Source organism: Salmo salar, chromosome ssa02, assembly GCF_905237065.1.
Source record: "Salmo salar chromosome ssa02, Ssal_v3.1, whole genome shotgun sequence".
NCBI lineage: Eukaryota > Metazoa > Chordata > Actinopteri > Salmoniformes > Salmonidae > Salmo > Salmo salar.
The window spans coordinates 59,147,621-59,171,444 of NC_059443.1; the positions used below are offsets into that span (position 1 = coordinate 59,147,621).

At 42.2% G+C, this 23,824-nt stretch overlaps 1 protein-coding gene across 4 annotated transcripts in view; it reads left to right on the forward strand.

Moving 5' to 3' along the window:
- The first annotated feature begins 4,794 nt into the window (after positions 1 to 4,794).
- Positions 4,795 to 23,824, forward strand: part of LOC106586852 (VPS10 domain-containing receptor SorCS1) — a 165,880-nt gene continuing 146,850 nt past the window's right edge. For all 4 annotated transcript variants that reach the window (XR_001324265.2, XR_006761805.1, XR_006761806.1 and 1 more), the window contains exon 1: positions 4,795 to 5,779. Coding sequence is in view for 1 of the 4 variants with exons in the window: in XM_014174576.2 (XP_014030051.1) it covers positions 4,967 to 5,779 (813 nt within the window). In the remaining 3 variants the exon portion in view is untranslated. The remainder of the gene's footprint in view (positions 5,780 to 23,824) is intronic.

Consider the following 23,824-nt stretch of genomic DNA (forward strand, 5'->3'; position numbering starts at 1 on the left):
CAAGTTGAACTAAATAAAACTGAACTGTAATAAGTTGAACTAAATGAACAATAGGGCTTAAGTGTGTTCACTAAACTACCGTAAACAACGGTAGTTTAGTGACATCAAACAGACATCAAATCATTCACAAACTGCCTTGATGGAAATGACATAAAACATTTCAAAAAACGGAATATTCAGTACTCTATAAGAAATTGGAGTTTCTAGAAAGCCGGAACAAATCTATAGAATTCGAGTTTTGTGTGTGATTTGACTTACTTGATTTATTCCTGTTAGCCCCTAGTGGCGCAAGGGCCCTCATGCATCTAGCTTTCTTTGTGAATTATACTTATTCCCTAAACCTTCTCAAAGGAACCACTGTGTATAAATGGGAAACAACTCTAAATATTCCAGAAGATAATTATTTCTTCTCATTGTTGTTGATAACTGCAACCATTTACAATGGCAGCTCTATAGTCCAATTAAGTACCCTGCAAGAAAACATACATTTGGAGGCTTAAGTGAATTAAGGAGAGTACAATAAGGGCTTGATCAAGTACAGGTGGGTTGCTCCCAAATTGCACAGTGTGGCAAAACAAACCTCTGTTCAAGATCACCCAATGTGAAAAATGTAAAACAATTTTTTTTTTATTCACTCTCCACATGGTAATCAAAAAAACAACTAAAAAATATCTGGCATGCTAACACCCTTCAGTGTGTTGAACAAGAAAGTCTCTCTGACGGTATATTCTATTGGCTGGCTTCAGTGGGTCCTTGTTATAAAAGCTACTGTACATGTATAATGCTTTTATGACCAAGGCTTTTGGTTTTAGCTGGATGACATCATTGCTAATGTCACGGCTGTCTGAAGGATGGGACCAAAGCGCAGCGTGTGTATCGTTCCACATTATATTTAAACTGTGAAACTATGCAAGACATACAAATAAATTCATAAACAAAACAACAAACCGTGACGAAGAGGTGCAACATACACTTACTCAAAATACAATCTCCCACAAACCCAGGTGGGAAAAACAACTACTTAAGTATGATCTCCAATTAGAGACAACGATGACCAGCTGCTTCTAATTGGAGATCATCCCAAAAAACAACAACATAGAAATACAGAAACAAGAACATGACAACATAGAAAATCTAAACTAGACACAATCCCGTCACGCCCTGACCTACTCTACCATAGAAAATAAAAACTTCTATGGTCAGGACGTGACAGCTAAGCTATGGCTTTGTTCATTAGGGGAGATCTCTCATTGCCATAAAACCTGGGTCTCTCAGTTCTGTTTAAATGGATAATCCAATTATCCATGTCCCAATGCCTCACTATATCCACCAGACCTTGGGGTCGATTCAATTCAAACTGAGCCAATTTAGAGGAAAGGAATTGAAATTTGAATCATGAATTGGAAACGGGGGTGTTAACTCAGCCACCCACGGTCAAGCCTACTTTTCTGACTTTTCATTCATAGCAATTGGGATTCTGATTCTCCCAAAGTCTGACTTTGAGTTTGAAACCTCATATTGTTATGGATGGACGGTCGGGCAATTAATCTTTCCTAGAAACAAACATCCCAAAATAGTGGAAATTGAAAGTGTTGAACTCTGCTGTTGAACTCTTCTCAATGAGTCACTGTCAACTGATTGCTCCTGACCTGATGATTGAACCCGGCAGAACCACACAGAGGGTGAATACCAAATAAAGGCTGTAATACGGGAAACATCTCCATTCAATAGAAGTCTCTGTTTGAGTCTCCACAAAGTGGAAAGAAAAGAACCATTCACTTGATCTCTTGTCTTTTCTAGCTTTTCCTGGAGCCGGAGACTTTTGATTTTTTCAAGACTTCAGTTCCTCCTTTTCCCTTTATTCTAGTCACCACTTGTTCTCCTCTTACCCCTTTAGAAAAAGATCCCTTTGGCTGTGTTTAGACAGGCAACCCAATTCGGGTCTCTTTTTTCACAAGTTGGTCTTTTAACCAAAATATCTGATGTGAAAGGATGTCATGTGATTGGTCAAAAGACCAATAAGTGGAAAAAATATCAGAACTGGGCTGCCTGTAAATGCAGCCTGGACAACTTCCTTGTTCGAGAGCTACTTTTACGAAGGGAATGTTTTGGCAGATAACTATAAAAAGCCATGGCTTTCCTAGTTTGTGTCTGGCGATTTCAATTACTTGTTTGTGTTGGTGTTGCAGGCCTGTTTAACAGAGCCAAGGGTTTTTTATGATAGGCTTTCTGTGGCTGTGGTGTTGAAATGTGGCCCTGGGAGCTTCACTAGGGAAATGCAGGGATGCAGTAAAACAAATTGAATCCCAAATGTATGAGTAAAAGTTGTATCTATGTAGCATGGAGGCCCAGTTGATCAGCTGTCACAGAAACTTCTAACCAGAAATAACAATTATAGCCTAAAAAAGGGGGTTCTGTGACTAAGTTACCTTTCATGTAACTATTTGGGTTACAAACGAGACATACATTTGCTTGTTTTTGAAAGTCCTCCAGTGAAGTTTCTTATATGTCCTTCAGAAATCTTACTCAACATATTCCAACGATAGTCTGAATCACCCACACTTTTACAGTCCTTTACAGTCACCTTCAGTCAGATGGCATCTTAAACTGAACCACTCTCCTTATACATCATGATACTGTACCTCCTCTCTCCCAGTCCCTCTTTCTGTGTGACTCATTGACCTTGTCGTGCATTCATAGTCCACATGCATACTAGTACACTACAACTGGGTACAAATCAGAGAAAGTAGGGTCTGAATATCATATTCCGCAACATCCTCCAAATCCATTTCTACTATTGACAGGGCACTGATTCTGTGTGAATGGATGACGTGTCCAGACTTGGATGTGAGATGATGGGGTGTGAGACTGTACCACCCACTCAAACACATGCAGGTGCACACACACACACACACACACACACACACACACACACACACACACACACACACACACACACACACACACACACACACACACATATGAAACACATGCCCACGTACACACACACACACTCAGCCAGGCAGCCATCTCTTCAATCACCATCACTCCCATCATCATGTCCATCGCTGTCTGTGTGTGTGTGTGTTTGTGTGTGTGTGTGTGTGTGTGTGTGTGTGTGTGTGCACGTGCCTGTGTGCACACTGGGGGAAGAGCTGCTTGATAAGTGTCTTCCAGCCACATGGGGCCTGTCCATCACAGGACCATTAATCCAATCCAAAATGTCTGCTTTAATGCAGTGTGCCACGGAGAGAGGCAATACTTAATTTATTTTAGGTCTATGGTAGGACGTCAGGGGATTTAACACTTTAGGCCACCAAGAGAGGTGAAACATGGGAATGATATTGGAATTCTATACCAATGATGGAGAATGAAACGTTAAAAATACACATTGGGAATTGGATAGCCTACCACTGATCACAGTCGTTAAAAAAATACCCTTAGATCGGTTTTTAATCTGAGGTCGATCTTTTAGGCTACTTGGATGAAAGCCAAGAAAATATTTGTATATCTCTATTTATTGTATCAACAACTCTTTATGTATGAATAGAAGAAAAAAAAATGAACAACTGTCAAGGTGGTTTGTGTTCATTTGTATTTCCCTCTATGCATTTAAAAGCTTATCAGCACAACAATTATCGCATACATAATACATAGCGTATCACCTCCAAACAAACAGCTACATTTCTGGCGTGTTTGTGTTTCCCCCGATGTTACTGACATTGACCGTTTGCACAGTCTATAGGGACCTATGCCTTTTAAATGGTAATACTCTTATTTCTGATGTGTGAAGAGAACATAACAGTATGTCATTATGATAACCGTACCTAGGCTATATCTTTACTCTAGTGTTCTTCACTGGTGGCATCTCAAGTTATGAAACATTTTCATATAAAAAATATATATATTGACAGCGTCAGTTTGGCACGGAGGCACGTTCTAGCAAGTCCCAGGTGAACTTGAGTCTCTTTTAGATCTCGGATGTATCACGTAGGCTAGTGAACGACCTCACATTGCTTATGATGCTCTCACATCACATGTAGAGAGATCATTTAAAGCAGTGGTTTCAAACTCATTCCACGGAGGGCCGCCTGTCTGCGGGTTTTTGGTTGTTCCTTTCGACTACGACCTAGACAAACAGGAGAGGGGAGTTCATTACTAATTTGTGACCTTAATTCATCAATCAAGTACAAAGGTGGAGCGAAAACCCGCAGATACTCGGCCCTCTGGAATGAGTTTGATACATGTGATCTAAAGCATATATTCTATGCCCATATAGAGGGTATTTAAATCTTAATAAACAATACCTCCATGTGATCCGTGACATTATGCATAATTGGGGTTTAAGTAAAATGTTCTAATTTCGGAACACCCCCCCCCCATAAGAGCAATAGCACGCCTATAACTTTAAAGCAATTAGATATATTCATAATTAATATAACCATTCTCTTTCATCTTCTGAGAAATGTGATTGAGTAGTTGACTCTTATGCACAGTAAACCTAGGCCTACTGGTAGATACAATCTACAGCTGTTCGGGATATTGTTAACAAGACCATAGTAATAGCCAACAACATTGACAAAGGAATCATATACGCAATAGTATTTAAAGATAGATCGAATAAAATGACTAGTATGCACGATAAATGCTAACAAATTATTTATTACGAAATTATTAATGCATTGTTCTGGGCGAGGGGAAAAACAGACGCCAGAAGAAATGTGGCCTATCTTTTCCCTGGATACTGCCAGCTCCTCCCCCGCGCGCGCAGGGCTTCATTCGATCCAAATCCTTCATCTGGGACCACTTCGCCGAGTCGCACTTTTTAACGCTGCAGAGCAATTGGACGAGCCGCAACTTGCGAGGAGTTCTGTTGCTTAACATCAATTACAGTCACAAAGGGAAGAGAACAAGAGAGTAAAAAAATACTTGTATCCAGACTGAGCATCTTTCTCTGCCACCAGCTATGGAGAGGGGGGTCAGATTATGCCCTATTTGGCACACCAGCGTTTTTTGGTTTCTGCTTTTGATAATTCTATCTTTCTTTCTAGCCGCTAAATCAGAGATAACATGCAGATCATGTCAGCCGGGAGATAAGGGGCGTATTAAGGAATTACTGCTTAAAACGGACACACGAGAATTCGCAACAGGGTACGGAGGGGAAGTTATTGGAAATGGAGACGGGACAACTGCTTCACGGAGTTTAAATTCTGCAAGCGCCGAAACTCAACAGCTTGATTGTGAAGCTGGGTCCGATGAATGCATCCAGGGGAAATACATCTACTCAAGGCGAAAACGGAATACTGACATGCTGCTCCGTTCCAAGAACGCACTACTCGATGGAGGAATGCACTACGGTGGTGGTAAACAGAGAAAATTCACCCGGCGCGGTGAGTACAAAGTTTCCAACCTGAAAATGAACCGTCATTCAGGCAATACAGATGTCGGGAAGGCTCGCGCATATTTAATTCCCGGCATCTCACACAAGCACCGAGTTCGTAGGGACAGCCCGAGAGCTAATATTGGGGATGATAAAGTGAAGTCCTCCGGCTCACCCCAGAGAAGGGAGACACTGCCTCTGAGTTACTCGCGAGAGGGCATCACCTCACCGGCTGGGCGCAGCAGAGTGACACGGTCCGAATTGCGATGGAGCAACGAGGACAGAAGAGCGGCCAGTTCAAGGCAGGACGAACTCAAACTCACCAGTTCAACCTTCGCATTGACCGGAGATTCCTCTCACAACCAAGCCATGGTGCACTGGTCTGGGCAAAATAGCAGTGTAAGTGAATACTTGTACAGTTGTTTTAAAATAATATTTGGTCTATGTAGCCATCAGTTTGACTTTGGTGAAATTGCCAATAACTTAGGCCTATGAAAGGTGTGTGGGTGCGTGCGTGTGATGGAGCGCGCATAGAGTGTGAGATTCCCAGGATTCATTCCGAGGCAACTGTGCATGCAGTCATCCCCAGTATAATTGCCAAACCCTATTCGACATGCATCTCTTTTGTTGTTAAGTGATATCATCAAGTGGTTGAACAATCATCGAACAAATCATGGCAGAGACACTCAAGACAGTTAACACAATCACCTCAGCATTTACTTATCAGTTTCCCCATGCTTTCCAGAGAGAATCTGTCTGACCCTCCTCCCAATTCCTCATTACCCACACTTAGTCCTGTCTGTAACGAAACTGATTTCATTTCAACACATCACCAGCCCCCAGTCAGTCATGGCAGAAGTGACATCCCCCATGCCTCTAGGTGTTTCCGAGTGGGCTTGAAAAACCAACTTCCAAAGTTTGACCTTATGCACTTGAGGTGGGGGGGATATCAAATACATGACCTATTTCTTCTGTCGAGGCAGTAGTTAAATGGTCATCCTAGTCTCTTGTCAAGGGTTTCCCAATACAAAGTGGTGCACATTTTTGTTCCTACCCAGCGCTAACACACTCTACTGAACTGTACTCTATACTGTATTGAACTCTACTGTACTATACTGAACTGTACTGTACTGTACTCTACTGTGCTGAACTTTGATGTCCAAACTTGTGAAACATAGACATCTATGATTGGTTCAGATTTTGTCCGGTTTGAACTCTACTCTATACTGTAGTGTAATGAACTTTTACTGTTCTGCGCTGTACTTTACTGAGCTCTACTCTATACTGTAATGAACTCTACTGTTCTGCGCTGTGCTGTACTCTACTGAGCTCTACTCTATACTGTAATGAACTCTACTGTGCTGTGCTGTACTCTACTGAGCTCTACTCTATACTGTAATGAACTCTACTGTTCTGTGCTGTACTCTACTGAGCTCTACTTTATACTCTAATGAACTCTACTGTTCTGTGCTGTGCTGTACTCTACTGAGCTCTACTCTATACTGTAATGAACTCTTACTGTTCTGCGCTGTACTCTACTGGGCTCTACTCTATACTGTAATGAACTACTGTTCTGCGCTGTGCTGTACTCTACTGAGCTCTACTCTATACTGTAATGAACTCTACTGTTCTGCGCTGTGCTGTACTTTACTGAGCTCTACTCTATACTGTAATGAACTCTACTGTTCTGCGCTGTGCTGTACTCTACTGAGCTCTACTCTATACTCTAATGAACTCTACTGTTCTGCGCTGTGCTGTACTCTACTGAGCTCTACTCTATACTGTAATGAACTCTACTGTTCTGTGCTATGCTGTACTCTACTGAGCTCTAATCTATACTGTAACGAACTCTACTGTTCTGTGCTGTGCTGTACTCTACTGAGCTCTACTCTATACTGTAATGAACTCTACTGTTCTGCGCTGTGCTGTACTCTACTGAGCTCTACTCTATACTGTAATGAACTCTACTGTTCTGTGCTGTGCTGTACTCTACTTTGATGTCCAAACTTGTGAGACATAGACATCTATGATTGGTTCAGATTTTGTCCGGTTTGGACCAACCAAATTTGGTCTTATTTGGGGGCAGAGCTCATAAAAATAATAGCCAGTGTGTAGAGTGATACCCAGGGACCCATGATGAAATTCCATTTCTGTAATTCTGTTACCGGGTGTAAATTCAAGTCAATAGCTGTGTTCGAATACTCATACTAACCATACTATTTGTGATGTAAATTGAGAATGTAGTATGCTTATTGGTCATATTATGAATAGAGAGTTAGTATGCCAAAAGTTCCTGGATGTCGTACTACATTCGCCAAAATATGAAGTATACACGCAGTGGACACTATTTCTGTACTTTTAGGGCCGATAATGCAATTCTTCAGGAAATGGGCATGGCTTCACAACATTTTCAGATTTGAAGAAAATGGCGGAAAATATGCAGCTGAAGTCCATCGATAAAAATGAATTGTTTTAACTAATTATGACAAATGTTGAGCAATGTAATAAAGTAATGCTTCACGTTATGTTGGCTGACAATGTGTTGGCTACGCTATCCTTACGAACCACATATTATATCATTACAACATAGGTACTACCGGTATGTTAGCTAGCTACCTCGTTAGTTGGTTACTAATACATTGAACTTGCCAGTATATTAACTATATGCTATCTAACTAACTACCCAACGTTTATTGACTTGATTATTCACGTCATTCTTAGCTAAGTGGTATAGTCGTTGTGATTTCTCAATGGACATAAATTCGCTCTGGCTATCTACTCCAATTTCAGAGCACTCTCGTCTGAGTGAGCCAGAGCGCAGAATAACTGATGAATTTACGAACGCTCAACACCCGTTTAATATGGCTGGTGTCAGTAAACATCGGCAAAAAAGCCTAATTAAATTGTTGCCAGCAGCACAGCTGCAGTCACCAACGCTCTGGATAACATACAAACAGCCTAACCAGCTCTGCTGTGGCGAGAAGAGGTTGCATAGCAACAGAATCAACTTCCGGTAGACAGGCGTAGCGCTAGTATGCTCAACTGAAAGGATACCGTTTGTTTACAGTATACTAAAATTAACTAATAGTATGTAGTATATACTCATTAAGTATGTGGTATACAGTATGTTAGTATAGGTATTCGAACACAGCCAATGTGTCATGTCATAGCTGACACCCCGTTCTTTCTGCAGACATCGTTGAAACTTAATTCGAAGCAGATATTTACGATTTTGGGGGAAAACGTGGACACATAAAAAACGAAGGGAGATGTTACCAAACTTAGCATCTGCACAGTTCTTCAAGTAAATGTGTTGGTTTGTTAAACTTTGAAATCAATGTTTTTTGTTTGACATACATTTGAATAGAAAAATTTGAGTCTCAGCATAATTCTGTAACCGTGGAAATGCTCAGCAGCATCACCACCATATAGGCACATGGAACCTGTGCTGTTTTGTGATATGAATAGATTAGGTTCTAATTGTGCAACTGTGAAACAATTCCCCCCTCTCTTCTCACTTGTGACGCAAGCAACTTTGTAATGAGCAAGAATAGATCCCTTGCATTAAATATGTAGAGTTGTTGCTGTATGCAGAACTAAATAGAGACTCTTAGATTTTTCCCATCTGAGCACTAGTGCAAATAAACAGAAGAGTTGACGATGCTTCATGGAGCAGAAATGGAAGTGTCTGTCTGTCTGTCATTATATGGGATGTATGCTGCTGTATATCTAACCTATTGGGCATTTACATAGTTAAGGGTATTAATGATCCCATATGCTTTGTGTGTGTTTGAGCCAGATTGGAATATGAAGGAATGTGCCTTCTCATGATAGCCTAAGAGACAGTGGTGGATTAAGTGATGGAGGGATGGAGTCATGCAGTAGAGGCGATGAAGAGATGGGAGGTGTGTGTGTTTGTGTGTCTCTATCCCTCTCTCTCTGTGTGTGTGTGTGTTAAATACTGTATGATTTTACATGTAGATAATGGATGATTCATCTGATCATATCCAATAAGATGAAACAAACAAAAAAAGTTCAATTATGGAATAGTTCAATTATGGAAATGTCTGACTCAAAAAGGAGCTGAGATAATTTGTACATTCTGATCATTGTTAGGAGAGACGTTGGGACAAGTTTGGGATTTTAAATCTCATGGAAAGGTTACAGCAAAAACGCCAGAGTCCCAACGGGGATATGTGGCAATGGCATATTCCTTGCATGCACATAAAAGTGTGTCAGGAGACTGCATATTTACATTATTGAAATGTCAGGGCATTAAGTACTTTGCTTGTCACTCAAGATAACAAGATGCAGCCTGACACATAGTCAATCCATGTAACAAGTTTACTCCGCAGCTTTGGACTGCCTCGGAAGATGTAGAATGTGCTCACATGCATCATGGGTATTAATATGGATTGAGTGGTATGGAAGTCAATGGCCCAATGCCGAATGGACCCCTAAGCCTTTCGCCTTATGCACTTGTGGAGATCTGATAGGTTAGGTAGAAGTTTTAACTATATTTCTTACACCAATGAAATTCTCTCAGATCTCCACAAGTGCATAGGCTGTAGGGCTTAGGGGTCCATTTGAGATTGGGCCAACATAGTGTTGAAGCTTCATCCTTGAATTCATGTTGCCACAGTACTCCTCAGTATCGGGTATTGCTCAGAAACGTCTTCACTTTAGTCATTGCAGATCTGGGTTTAAATAGTGTTTGTTTTCTGTCAAATACTTCAGCTGTGCTTGACTGAGCTTGCCTGGTGCAATGGAACCAATGGAATAGTCCCAGAAGTGCCAACCCCACCCATCTGGGACTTCATGAACCCAGGTCTGAGTCATAGAACCAGAATCAATGAACCAGAACCAAAGCCAGACTTGAACCAAGCCAGGAGCCATACTCTGATTCCATTTTCCCAGTTGAAGCAGTTCTTTCTCAAGACAAAGACAAAACCCATACTGAAAATGAAACGAGTTCTTTGCCATACAATGATCAAACAAAAGCATTTGTCAGAGAAGTTTCTTTTTGAGCCGAACAGAAGAAGAAAATCAAATGTTTTAGTAGCCAATTAGTGAGTGAGTTGATTACATAAAGTTGGTGGAGAAGTGTGTTGTGAGAAACCAGCTCTCACCAGCTGTCTCGGTTTGACGACGGTCTCACTCTGGCTGTTCCTATGTGTTGAAAGAATCTATTTATGGTTCTGTACAGCAGTCGTCTCGTACATCAGTGGTGGCACATTTACAGCAAAAAAAGAGAGAAACAGTCCTCTTTCAAACTAACATCTCTGATGTTTTTCTACCTCATCAAATGTTCTGTCATTTGCTCGTTTTCCAACAATTTGATGGTGTCAATGGGTCCCGCTTGCAATAGTGGCCACTGCGTAGCTAGTCGTGTTAAACCAAGTACAACCTGTTATCCAAGATGGCTGAAAATCAAACAGGCAATTTAAATGAGCCGTATGCTAAACTGACAGACCCACGCAATCAGGGTCACAGCAGTTGAATAAGAGAATACAACCATTGAAATGTACTATTACATATTCATTGGCCCCGTCAGAGTGAAGTTTGCTGTTGCTATTTCTTTCCATTCATTTGGCACTTTATTATTATCCTGCACCACCAACTGTGCTGTTCCTGTATTCCCACTCCTCACACCCCAACTCCCATGTACAAAACAGTGAGTCACAGAGTGATATCACTTGAGTACGAACAACAATAACAGCAGCCTAACAAAGGCTTAGTGCAATCCACTCTTTCAATTATCCCCCATCTCCAAAAGGAAGTAGGTATAGAAACACATTTACTTGCATTGCAATGGGATTCCCTCCAAACTACAGTGGCTAAGGGGCTAAGGATAGGACTGAGCAACTGGTAAATATCTGGTCATATTCTATAACAGATACAAATATTTGTCATAATGTGCTATATTCAACAGTTAAATGTGGTGGTTGGTTGGTTGTTGTGGTACTGTACACTAATATTTATTTGTGTAGGCAGACATACCATCTTCTGATAACTACTGTTTCAATGCCATATGATTGACTTATTATTTTACTAGAGAACACTTCACCAAGCTCTGTCCCCCCCCTCCACCACCTCCCACTGGTAGGAGAGTTACCTCTGGTGTCTGTGTCTGTCTGGGATATTTGAGCCGCAGGGTATGTGCTGGGTCAGGCACTGATCAGGCGTCGGGCCCAGGGAGGCCGTCACGGTCCGCTAGCCAGCGTTTATTTACCGGTCTGGCTAACACAGCCCTCCCTCGTTTCCCTATAAACAAAACCCACCAGGCCCAGGTTTGCTCTTTGTTTCGCACTTTTCTTTCTCAGACAACTCCCAGAGGAATTATTCACAAATAATAAAGACGGCCTGAGTTGGAAAACCTTAACAAAATCTAGTAGCGATATTGAAAGCATCAGCTTTCCTTGTTGTTATAGAGCCCCAGACTCTGCATGCATGGACAAATAATAAAACAGAGTTTATATGTAATGTACCTGGGTAGCACTCTAATCCCACCCTAGGAGGCTTCAGGAGTGCACACTTCATTTCAGTAAGTGCCCTTCCCCATGCCTCCCACCCTCCACTCACACTCACTGTTGGATCCTATCTCAATCATATTTTGATATGATTTCATCATCTTTCATGTTTGCTTGCCCAGGACAATATTCCAGGTCCCTATAGTGTTAAGTGAAGTAGATTAGTTATTTACCAATAGAGATTGAATCAAGTAAAAGCCAACTGGTAGATGATGCTTGCTGAGAGCTTGGGGGTAAATAGAGTGCGGGGCTGTAAACACTGGTGGTTCAATTTCAAGGGTTATCAGTGTAATGCTTTGCTATTTCCAGGGGATTGTAGGTGAAATAATTGTGTTTTACATGCATGGTTTGGTGTCAAGAAGTTGGACAGCAGTGATGGGAAGCCATTGTAGCACATTACTGCTGTAAAAGAAAATATACTTATCTATCTTATCTGTTGTTAACTATACAATTTATTATTTAATTCAAACCGATTCATTTTGAATATGTTTACAGGTTTTAAAGTTTGCACTAGCCAATTCAGCTGAAATGAACAACAAAACATTTGTCTTATTCCTTTTTGAAAGTACTCCTAGTTTACCTTTTGACAAATGTTGATTTATTCGGATAACTAACTCGCACTCAAATAACAGTCAGTGGTGCAGTCATACAAGTGCTAGTTCTCCCTCTCAGCACATCACACATCTGGATTCCCTCTTCATAATATCTAGTGCCACGTCATATACCCAGGCACGTAGTGGTGGTGGTGGTAATGGCATATTATCCTCCCACCACTCTGGTTCTCCTCCTGCTGAGTGGTGGCATTATTTAAATCCATCTCACGTGCACACGCATGCACACATACACACACTGAGGCAGACGGCGATGGACATGATGATGGGAGTGATGGTGATTGAAGAGCTGGCTGCCTGGCTGTGTGTGTGTGTGTGTGTGTGTGTGTGTGTGTGTGTGTGTGTGTGTGTGTGTGTGTGTGTGTGTGTGTTTGTGTGTGCTGTGTGGGAGAGATGAGAGGTGTGCTTAGCAGGGCCATGCCATTAGAGATGCATTGAAGCGCGGTGCAAAGGCCTGGCTTCAAGGTGGAACACGAACAGGCTCTGTAAGAATTCATCACTGTTCGGATATCAGCCTATGATTTATGTATGTACTGAAGAGTAGGCAGACATCTGAGGATGACTAAAATATGGAAGGGGTTAATAAGAATGACTGAATTATGAATCAGGTTTTCCTTTTGCAGGTGTTTCAGGAAAATGCTAAATGACTTGTCAGTGAGTAGGAAATAGTAATATGTATATTTGTTGTGATGGGTGTTATGGTTGATGTCATGCATCAGATTAGACTACTTTAAAACAAAAACCCTGTTGACTTCTGGTAGAAAAGTCATGTGTTCACTATAATGTGGACACTGTTGATGTCCACACCTGCTTCCAAACTGCAAAAAGGCACGGAAAATGTGAATCATTGGCGGCATCATATTCTTACAATTACTTGAGCAGGGAAACAGAAAATGCATTATCTCAAGTGTTGGATTTCCTTGATTGCCATGTTATTGAGTTGATTATATTCTGTGTGCTCTGCTCTCCATATGGAATAGAATGGGCCCAGTGCAAAGTTTTCATATTAGATCCGTTTGGTAATGTTGAGTTTCACATTCAAGGCCTAGCCACTTTGGCAGTGAGTTGAGCCACTCATGTTCATAGCTCCTGTAAGTGGAGTTTGTCCTTTAACCAGAACTGGACAGAAATAGTCGAGGATCCAACCTCCCAGTAGGAGGATGGTTGAGTATCTGGACCGTTCATATACTCACACATCCTGCTAATCCCATTGACATTTTGGACATTTGATACAGCATGAGGAACATTTGATACATCAAGCCACATTTCCACGTCTGTCTTGCTAATCACATCGAGAAATTGAACGTTTTATACGTCCATCCAGCAACATTTTCCCCGGTTGCGAGATGAGGCGTTTGAACGACAGCTTTGTAAAGCAATCCACAGCAACAGCCGCATGATTCCAGATCTGATGATTATGTCCCTTCAGTAAATAGCTACAGAGAGATCGAGACGGATGAAGAAAAAAACAATATTAACTTTTATTGAATAGGTTGTTTTGCAACACACAGAGATGCAACACAGTCCTCCAGAAACATACAGTAGGCCTTACATCAAGATGCCAGAATGGGTTCAGCTTTCAGCTCATCTTCTTCTCTCTCCTTTTAATCTCAGGCAAATGGGAATGAATTGGGATGAATCGCTGTGCACAGAGTGTGTACACATTAGTAGTTTCCTCGGAGCTCGAAGCAGCTCGTGTCCCCTTTCGCCATTCAGATTGACAAGGATGATTGTTGGCAGCTATTGAAAGACAGTCGGAGGTCCTCTTTAGGCAGCCAGACAGTCCCATCTAGGCCCATCTCCGCACTGATCAGGTGCAGAATTGTATGTGGCACAAATTGAATGCCAGGCAATCTGTAACCCCGAGGAGTATGGCTGAAAGCGAAGATAAAAAATAAAAAAAAATGTTCAATGAAGAAACGCTGGGGAGGCAGACGGGGTGAAAGAGATGAGGTGGGATGAGATGACTGGCTCCAGTTAATTGACCAAGTCCAGATAAAGCAAGGAGACAGAGACCGGGGAGGAGGGGGGAATGGTAACCCAACCCCCAAAAATATAGAATGGCATTTGCTCTCCTTAAGAACCATCAGACCGACATGTATTTCTCCTTTCAATAAGCGGCTGGTTATGTCTGGCGCCGTCTATGGGCACAGCGACAAAATCAACCTTGTTGTTGCCCCACTTACGCTCTGGAAAACCGACATCTCACAATACACGGGACTTTCAGATTCAAAACAAAAAGCGAAGTTCTCTCTTCTCCTTTTACTACCACACCCACTGGAGGTAGTTTTAATAGATTACGACGGACGTGCTTTACAACGACTCTCTTTCTATGAGGACAGATAGGATGAATGTCTATACGTTCCCCTCTGTACGTGACTTGGCTCTGTATCAGCTTCTCTATGCTATTATAGAGAACATATATACAGTTTTTATTTGTCACCCATTTAAAAAAAAATATTGCACGGGTTAATTAAGTCCCCACAATATTTCTCCAGCTGCACTGAAGGCCATTCTGTTGCATCAGTGTTTGTGTGTGTGTGTGAGTGAGAGTGAGAGTCAAAGAGAAACATCGGTAGATAGAGGGCGAGACAGACAGACAGAAAGCGAGAGAAGGAAGGAGAGAGAGGAAGGAGGCCAGAAAGACTAATCAATCTTACATGTGTAATTGACATTCCCCCTAGATGTTATTAAACATGCAGCTCGCTTTTGCCCAGAACAAACGGAGAATTCTAGCTGCCCGCTTCCGTCGTTACCCGCCGACAACCACCTGACAACATTAAACAACTGGAAAAAGGTTTACCACAATGGTGTGGTTGCACACATAATGGATTGAGTACCAGCTATTGGTTACAGTATTTACTACAGTACAATACTGGATTGTGTTCCTGCTATTGGTTACAGTATTTACTACAGTACAATACTGGATTGTTTTCCTGCTATTGATTACAGTATTTACTACAGTACAATACTGGATTGTGTTCCTGCTATTGGTTACATTATTTACTACAGTACAATAAATACTGGATTGTGTTCCGGCTATTGGTTACAGTATTTACTACAGTACAATAATGGATTGTGTTCCTGCTATTGGTTACAGTATTTACTACAGTACAATACTGGATTGTGTTCCTGCTATTGGTTACAGTATTTATTACAGTACAATACTGGATTGTGTTCCTGCTATTGGTTACAGTATTTACTACAGTACAATACAGGATTGTATCAGCGAATAAAGCCATATAGAAAAAAGGAACAGGAAATCAACTAAGAATGAACTTGTTCATTTAGATAAGATCTCAACTCTTAAAGTGAAGAGGAGAAATTATGAATATGCATAAGTAGAATCAACAAATGAACATGATGGTTTATTTCTAGAATTAATCTTTTAGTGAATAAATTCCACTCTGTCTTTTATGGTATGTAAATTACATCCTATCAGATGTTAGATGAAAAAGCACATCAGCTGTACCTGGCACGCGTCGGTGACTGTTCACACTCTACTGATCATTTCAGTCTATATTCCCTTGGCAACATCCATATTGGACTAACTCTACTTACAATTTCAGTACACACTATTCCCTTGAGAATACTGCAGATTGGACTGTGAAGAAGTAACACTTTCAGCTGTCCTTTCGTGAACCTGTAAGGGCTCAATTCTTCCCTCGGTAGTTTTAGATATTCAAGTCAGGTGAGTGGTGGCCCTATTAGTAGATTGAATAGAGGTATTAATATTAAATGAGGATTTATGGAAGAAAAAAACCTTCCCTAGAATGCAACATCAGACAGCTGTGAGTGTGGAGAGGAAGGGCCCCCTGTCTTGAAAAGGCGAGAGACGTATCAAAGGCAGGTATGAATTAATATATTAAATAAATCATGCCCAGAAAATGTTCATTCCTTTTGAATCTCTAAGCTGGTGCGTGCATATGAAAATATACATAACTTTGAGGCGCAAAAACAAACCGATGTCTAATCTCATTGTTTACACAGTAAAATAATGTTTGTTCAGTGAATTAGTTCAGCATATTTTTGTGGTGTAAGAAATATGAGACTGACTGGGATTGTAAAGTTGTTTTTAGCGTTCTGATATGTGCCTCTGACCGGTTCCCACCGGATTTGATAGATCTTGAAACCGGGCCGCCATTTTGGTTCTGTCTTTGAAGTAAGGAATGGTTTGGATGCAACTGGCAGAGATAAGCCTGGTGCTTTGGCAGCTCCCATCTGTGTGAAACCTCATTGAAAGACACGTCGGAGACTGATGAAGACATCTGGAGATACTACCTGCCACATCTGCCTGCCACAACTACCCGCATCCAAATGCATTTACCTCAACAGGCCTCATCACTGCCGAATTACCATGTAGCCTTCAGATGAAGCTTTGATCGGGACGCTCTCAATGCCGCAGCTCCAGGAGCCAACCATCAGTCTCCATTAGCTGCCACCAAAGTGACGGTTTTGACACCACACATCGGCTAGGCTACATTAGAGGCATCCTGGCTGGACTTCGTCTTTAATCTCTATTCTCATAGACTAGAGACTGGCTGTGGATGTCCGTTTGTCTCCATGTCTGTAATTGAGCCGTAGGTGTTCAGTGGCTTTGAATCCCATCACCGTGGGCTAATCACCATCATTCACCTCACTGTCATCCCCATCTAGCAGATCTGATTTCCTGCATCTAAACGTTGTTACATATTAAATGTGCCTAGAATATAGTTGCATTAAAAGGGATGCTTTTTGGTGTGTCATTTCAATGTAAAGTTGTAGAGGGGGGCAGTGGGAGTGCAGGTGGCGGTTGATTGATAGTGTCTGACTACAGCGGGGCTTAGCTCATTAGCATTTCTGGGCTTTTGATTGGTGCACCAGGAAACAGGGGCTTAATTAGTTCATCCACTCAGCAGCGATATGCTCCTGGGGTTCACCGGGCCTTAATAAAGGCTTCTACCATTCAGACAGAGAGGAATTCTCAGCCCTCTTCGTTGACATGGAGTTCAAAGGAAATCACCCAAGACTAGATAAAACGTCTGGCGGTCTTGGTCAATTTAGTTCTGTCTCTGTGTATTACCCGTTTCATACTTCTTTGTAATGCCAAGATGCTCCAGATAGATGGGAGAGACGGGATAGGGATATCTACCTTCACTCTTTCCCATAGACCTTCATGGAGGAAGCTTGAGTGAGTCCTCTTGCGAGATTAGGTGATACTGTATTAGATTGTTTTAGCATGAGTTGCGATTTGAGAAGGCACATATTTCAACCTGCCAGATAGTGGCTCATGGGAGCCCTGGTGGTGCAACACTGTATTACTTCCCAACTGCCTCCAACGCAGAGGTGGAGGTTAGAAAGGAGTTTGTTTGTACATTCCATTATTCATTAATCAGTAATTTATTCATTATACATAGGTGGGGTTTTTCTAAAGCAGGTGGGCCTTTTGATATTTAAATGATGATTTTTAATGGAATCCGGCCTTCATTTTGATTGAGGAAAAACAACATAACGTTCTTGACCAAACATCTGGAGTGTTTCTTTGTTTGGTACTCGGGGTGAGTGCTTCAATGACTCTGTCTTTTCTAGGGATGTTTAAGAGGCAAAACATACCAATATTTTCAGTCATTTTAACAATATACATCACCAAGTCTGTTTCATGCCCTTTCTTACTTATCTCAAGATTGGATCAATTTACACAGCCACTGTATTATAAAACCTTATTGCTATTCACCTTTATAATATAATTATGGTAATTTCAAGTCATTTTGTAATTTTATCAGTTAAAGAAGATTACATCCATTTTAATTTAATTTTATAAAAGCAGACTTACTGAACCATAATCACACTCATCTGTCATTTTGTAATTTTCAATTTGACAACTGGTTAAGATGTTTTTTCACACACCGCTAATTAACATTTACTTTTTAATCAAGTAATTATCTAATTAGGGGAACTTTTGAATCTAAGTTAAAGCCTGTGCTAGTAGACATTAAACCATACCGATTACTTCTAACACACACTATGATTATAACTTAGGTCTTTGTAAACAAAATCACTCCTACACATACAATGGTCCATTCATAGTCTGTCCATTCAACACCATTCAATGTTTCCAATTCCAACGTGTATGTGGTATTCCCATTTAACAGAGAAATACAGAGGCATATGTACACCGGCAACCAGTAGGAAGTCATCTTTGACCTTTCCTCTCCACTTGGTACCCTTCCAGTCAGAGATGGTGCCATGCTGGGATGTACCATCCAAATCAAAGTGGACTCTTTCCTCCTCTGGCAGTCTGCCAGATCCTACTATGCCAGGTTTGCCAGGTGCTCATGGGCCCGACACAAGGACCCAAGTCAGGTAGCCCTCCCCAGTCCCCAAGCCAGATGGCCCAACCCTAGGGCTACGTCACCGAGACCTCCCCCTGGGGCTGTCTGCCACTGTCCGCTGGTCATCATCACCAAGGGTGCCAAGAAAACCCATAACCATCCTGTTTAAATTTAAATCAGAGAGATCAAAGAATCAAGAAACTGAGCTTTTAGTGAACTTAGCTAACACATGGTGCCTCAGATCAGTCACTTTCCTAGCGCTGCTCTTCCCATGTCTGAAACTGCCCATTGTGATTTAGCTCACAGAAGGGGCAATCAAGGCGGGTTTCATCTCAAAATGACTTTTCCATTAACATTAAAGCTTATCAATGTAGGATAGCAAGGCAGATGACTCTAGGCTTTAAACATACTATACCAGCAGTGCTTGATTGCAAGTAAATCAAGCCACGGACAATCAAATAGAAAAAATACAATAGCATGCAGAAGATGGCGAGAGGTGCTCAAAGCAAAACCGTCCAGTCTTGTCACATAACGCACACACCCCTCCAGGCTTGTCCAAGGTCAAGGTCTGCCGAATTCTCTAAAACGACGTTGGAGGCGGCTTATGGTAGAGAAATTAACATTAAATTATCTGGCAACACCTCTGGTGGACATCCCTGCAGTCAGCCTGCCAATTGCACACTCCCTCAACTTGAGACATCTGTGGCATTGTGTTGTGTGACAAAATTGAACATTTTAGAGTGACCTTTTATTGTCCCCAGTACAAGGTGCACCTGTGTAATGATCATGCTGTTTAGTCAGCTTTTTGATATGCCACACCTGTCAGGTGGATGGATTATCTTGGCAAAGGAGAAATGCTTACTAACAGGGATGTAATCAAATTTGTGCACAAAATTTGAGAGAAATAAGCGCGTATGGAATGTTTCATGAAACATAGGACCAACACTTTACATGTTTCTTTTTATATTTTTGTTAAGTGTAGTTTTTAGGCTATTGTTTGTACTTTCTATTTTGTCATAATTTCCTTTTTTAATTTTGCAGGGTAAGCTATGTACACAGCAGTGGAGGCTCCTCAGAGGAGGAAGGGGAGGACCATCCTCCTCAGATAATTTCATAAAAATGGTAAAACGTTAAAAAGTTATAATTTTTAAATAAAACTATGCTAAATATAATCACGTCACCAAATAATTGATTAAAACACACTATTTTGATTACCAACAACGACGAGACGGCCTACAGGGAGGAGGTGAGGGCCCTTGGAGTGTGGTGTCAGGAAAATAACCTCGCACTCAACGTCAACAACACAAAGCAGATTATCGTGGACTTCAGGAAAGAGCAGAGGGAGAACCCCCCTATCCACATTGACGGGACAGTAGTGGAGAAGGTGGAAAGTTTTAAGTTCCTCGGCGTACACATCACAGACAAACTGAAATTGTCCACCCACACAGACAGCGTGGTGAAGAAGGCGCAACAGCGCCTCTTCAACCTCAGGAGGCTGAAGAAATTTGGCTTGTCACCGAAAACACTCAAACCTTTACAGATGCACGATCGAGAGCATCCTGTCGGGCTGTATCACCGCCTGGTACGGCAACTGCTCCGCCCACAACCGTAAGGCTCTCCAGAGGGTAGGGCAGTCTGCACAATGCATCACCGGGGGCAAACTACATGCCCTCCAGGACACACAAGCAAAACCTAAAGCAGGAAGTACCAGTGACTCGCCCAATACGGAAGTGGTCAGATGACGCGGATGCTACAGTACAGGACTGTTTTGCTAGCACAGACTGGAATATGTTCTGGGATTCATCCAATGGCATTGAGGAATACACCACCTCAGTCATCAATAAGTGCATCGATGACGTCGTCCCCACAGTGACTGTACGTACATATCCCAACCAGAAGCCATGTAATACAGGAAAAATCTGCATCGAGCTAAAGGCTAGAGCTGCCGCTTTCAAGGAGCGGGAGACTAATCCGGACGCTTATAAGAAATCCCACTATGCCCTCAGATGAACCAACAAAAAAGCAAAGCGTCAATACAGGATTAAGATTGAATCTTACCACACCGGCTCTGACGCTCGTCGGATGCGGCTGGGCTTGAAAACTATTACGGACTACAAAGGGGAACCCAGATGCGAGCTTCCCAGTGACGCAAGCCTACCAGACGAGCTCAATGCCTATCATGCTCGCTTCGAGGCAAGCAACACTGAAGCATGCATGAGAGCACCAGCTGTTCTGGATGACTGTGTGATAACCAGGACGTGTACTCAAAGCATGCGCGGACCAACTGTCAAGTGTCTTCACTGACATTTTTAACCTCTCCCTGACCCAGTCTGTAATGCTTACATGTTTTAAGCAGACCACCATAATCTCTGTGCCCAAGGAAGCGATGGCAACCTGCCTAAATGATTACCGCCTCATGGCACTCACGTCGGTAGCCATGAAGTGCTTTGAAAGGCTGGTCACGGCTCATATCAACAGCATCCTCCCGGACACCCTAGACCCACTCCAAATCACATACCACCCCAGCAGATCCACAGATGACGCAATCTCAATCACACTCCACACTGCCCTTTCTCACCTGGACAAAAGGAACACCTCTGTGAGAATGCTGTTCATTGACTACAGTTCAGCGTTCAACACCATAGTGCCCACGAAGCTCATCACTAAGCTAAGGACTCTGGGACTAAACACCTCCCTCTGCAACTGGATCCTGGACTTCCTGATGGGCCGCCCTCAGGTGGTAAGAGTAGGCAACAACATGTCTGCCATGCTGATCCTTAACACTGGGGCCCCTCAGGGGTGAGTACTTAGTCCCCTCCTGTATTCCTTGTTCACCCACGACTGCATTGCCAAACACGTCTCCAACACCATCATTAAGTTTGCTGACGACACAACAGTGGTAGGCCTGATCACCGACAGCGATGAGAGAGCCTATAGGGAGTAGGTCAGAGAACTGGCAGTGTCGTGCCAGGACAACAACCTCTCCCACAATGCGAGCAAGACAAAGGAGCTGATCATGGACTACAGCAAAAGGCGGGCCGAACAGGCCCCCATTAACATCGACGGGGCTGTAGTGGAGCGGGTCGAGAGTTTCAAGTTCCTTGGTGTCCACATCACCAACAAACTATCACGGTCCAAACATACCAAGACGGTTGAGAAGAGGACACGAAAAAACCTTTTCCCCTTCAGCAGACTAAAAAGATTTGGCATGGGTTCCCAGATCCTCAAAAGGTTCTACAGCTGCACCATCGATAGCATTCTGACCGGCATCTGACAGTAAGGCGCTACAGAGGGTAGTGCGAATGGCTCAATACATCACTGGGGCCAAGCTTCCTGCCATCCAGGACCTATATAATAGGCGGTGTCAGAGGAAAGCCCATAAAATTGTCAGAGACTCCAGTCACCCAAGCTATAAACTTTTCTCTGCTACCGCACGGCAAGCGGTACTGGAGGGGTCAGTACAGGTGCATCAAAGCTGGGACCGAGAGACTGAAAAACAGCTTCTATCTCAATGCCATCAGACTGTTAAAGAGCCATCACTAACATTGAGTGGCTGCTGCCAACAAACTGACTCAATCTAGCCACTTTAATAATTAATAATTGGATGTAATAAATGTATCACTAGTCACTTTAAACAATGCCACTTTATAAAAGGATTACATACCCTACATTACTCATCTCATACAGTTGAAATCGGAAATGTACATACACCTTAGCCAAATACATTTAAACTCAGTTTTTCACAATTCCTGACATTTAATCCGAGTAAAAATTCCCCGTTTTAGGTCAGTTAGGATGTCCACTTTATTTTATGAATGTGAAATGTCAGAATAATAGTAGAGAGAATGATTTATTTCAGCTTTTATTTCTTTCATCACATTCCCAGTGGGTCGGAAGTTTACATACACTCAATTAGTATTTGGTAGCATTGCCTTGAAATTGTTTAACTTGGGTCAAACGTTTTGGGTAGCCTTCCACAAGCTTCCCACAATAAGTTGGGTGAATTTTGGCCCATTCCTGACAGAGCTGGTGTAACTGAGTCGGGTTTGTAGGCCTCCTTGCTCGCACACACTTTTTCAGTTCTGCCCACAAATTTTCTGTAGGATTGAGGTCAGGTCTTTGTGATTGCCACTCCAATACCTTGACTTTGTTGTCCTTAAGCCATATTGCCACAACTTTGGAAGTATACTTGGGGTCATTGTCCATTTAGAAGGCCCATTTGTGACCAAGCTTTAACTTCCTGACTGATGTCTTGAGATGTTGCTTCAATATATCTACATCATTTTCCTGCTTCATGATCCCATCTATTTTGTGAAGTGCACCAGTCTCTCCTGCAGCAAAGCACCCCCACAACATGATGCTGCCACCCCTGTGCTTCACGGTTGGGATGGTGTTCTTTGGCTTGCAAGCCTCCCCCTTTTTCCTCCAAACATATCGATGGTCATTATGGCCAAACAGTTCTATATTTGTTTCATCAGACCAGAGGACATTCCTCCAAAAAGTACGATCTTTGTCCCCATGTGCAGTTGCAAACCATAGTCTGGCTTTTTTTATGGCGGTTTTGGAGCAGTGGCTTCTTCCTTTCTGAGCGGCTTTTCAGGTTATGTCGATATAGGACTCATTTTACTGTGGATATAGATACCTTTGTACCTGTTTCCTCCAGCATCTTCATAAGGTCCTTTGCTGTTATTCTGGGATTGATTTGCACTTTTCGCACCAAAGTACATTCATCTTTAGGAGACAGAACGCGTCTCCTTCCTGTGCGGTATGACGGCTGCGTGGTCCCATGGTGTTTATACTTGCGTACTATTGTTTTTACAGATGAACGTGGTACCTTCAGGCGTTTGGAAATTGCTCCCAAGGATGAACCAGACTTGTGGAGGTCTACAATTTTTTTCTGAGGTCTTGGCTGATTTCTTTTGATTTTCCCATCATGTCAAGCAAAGAGGCACTGAGTTTGAAGGTAGACCTTGAAATACGTCCACAGGTACA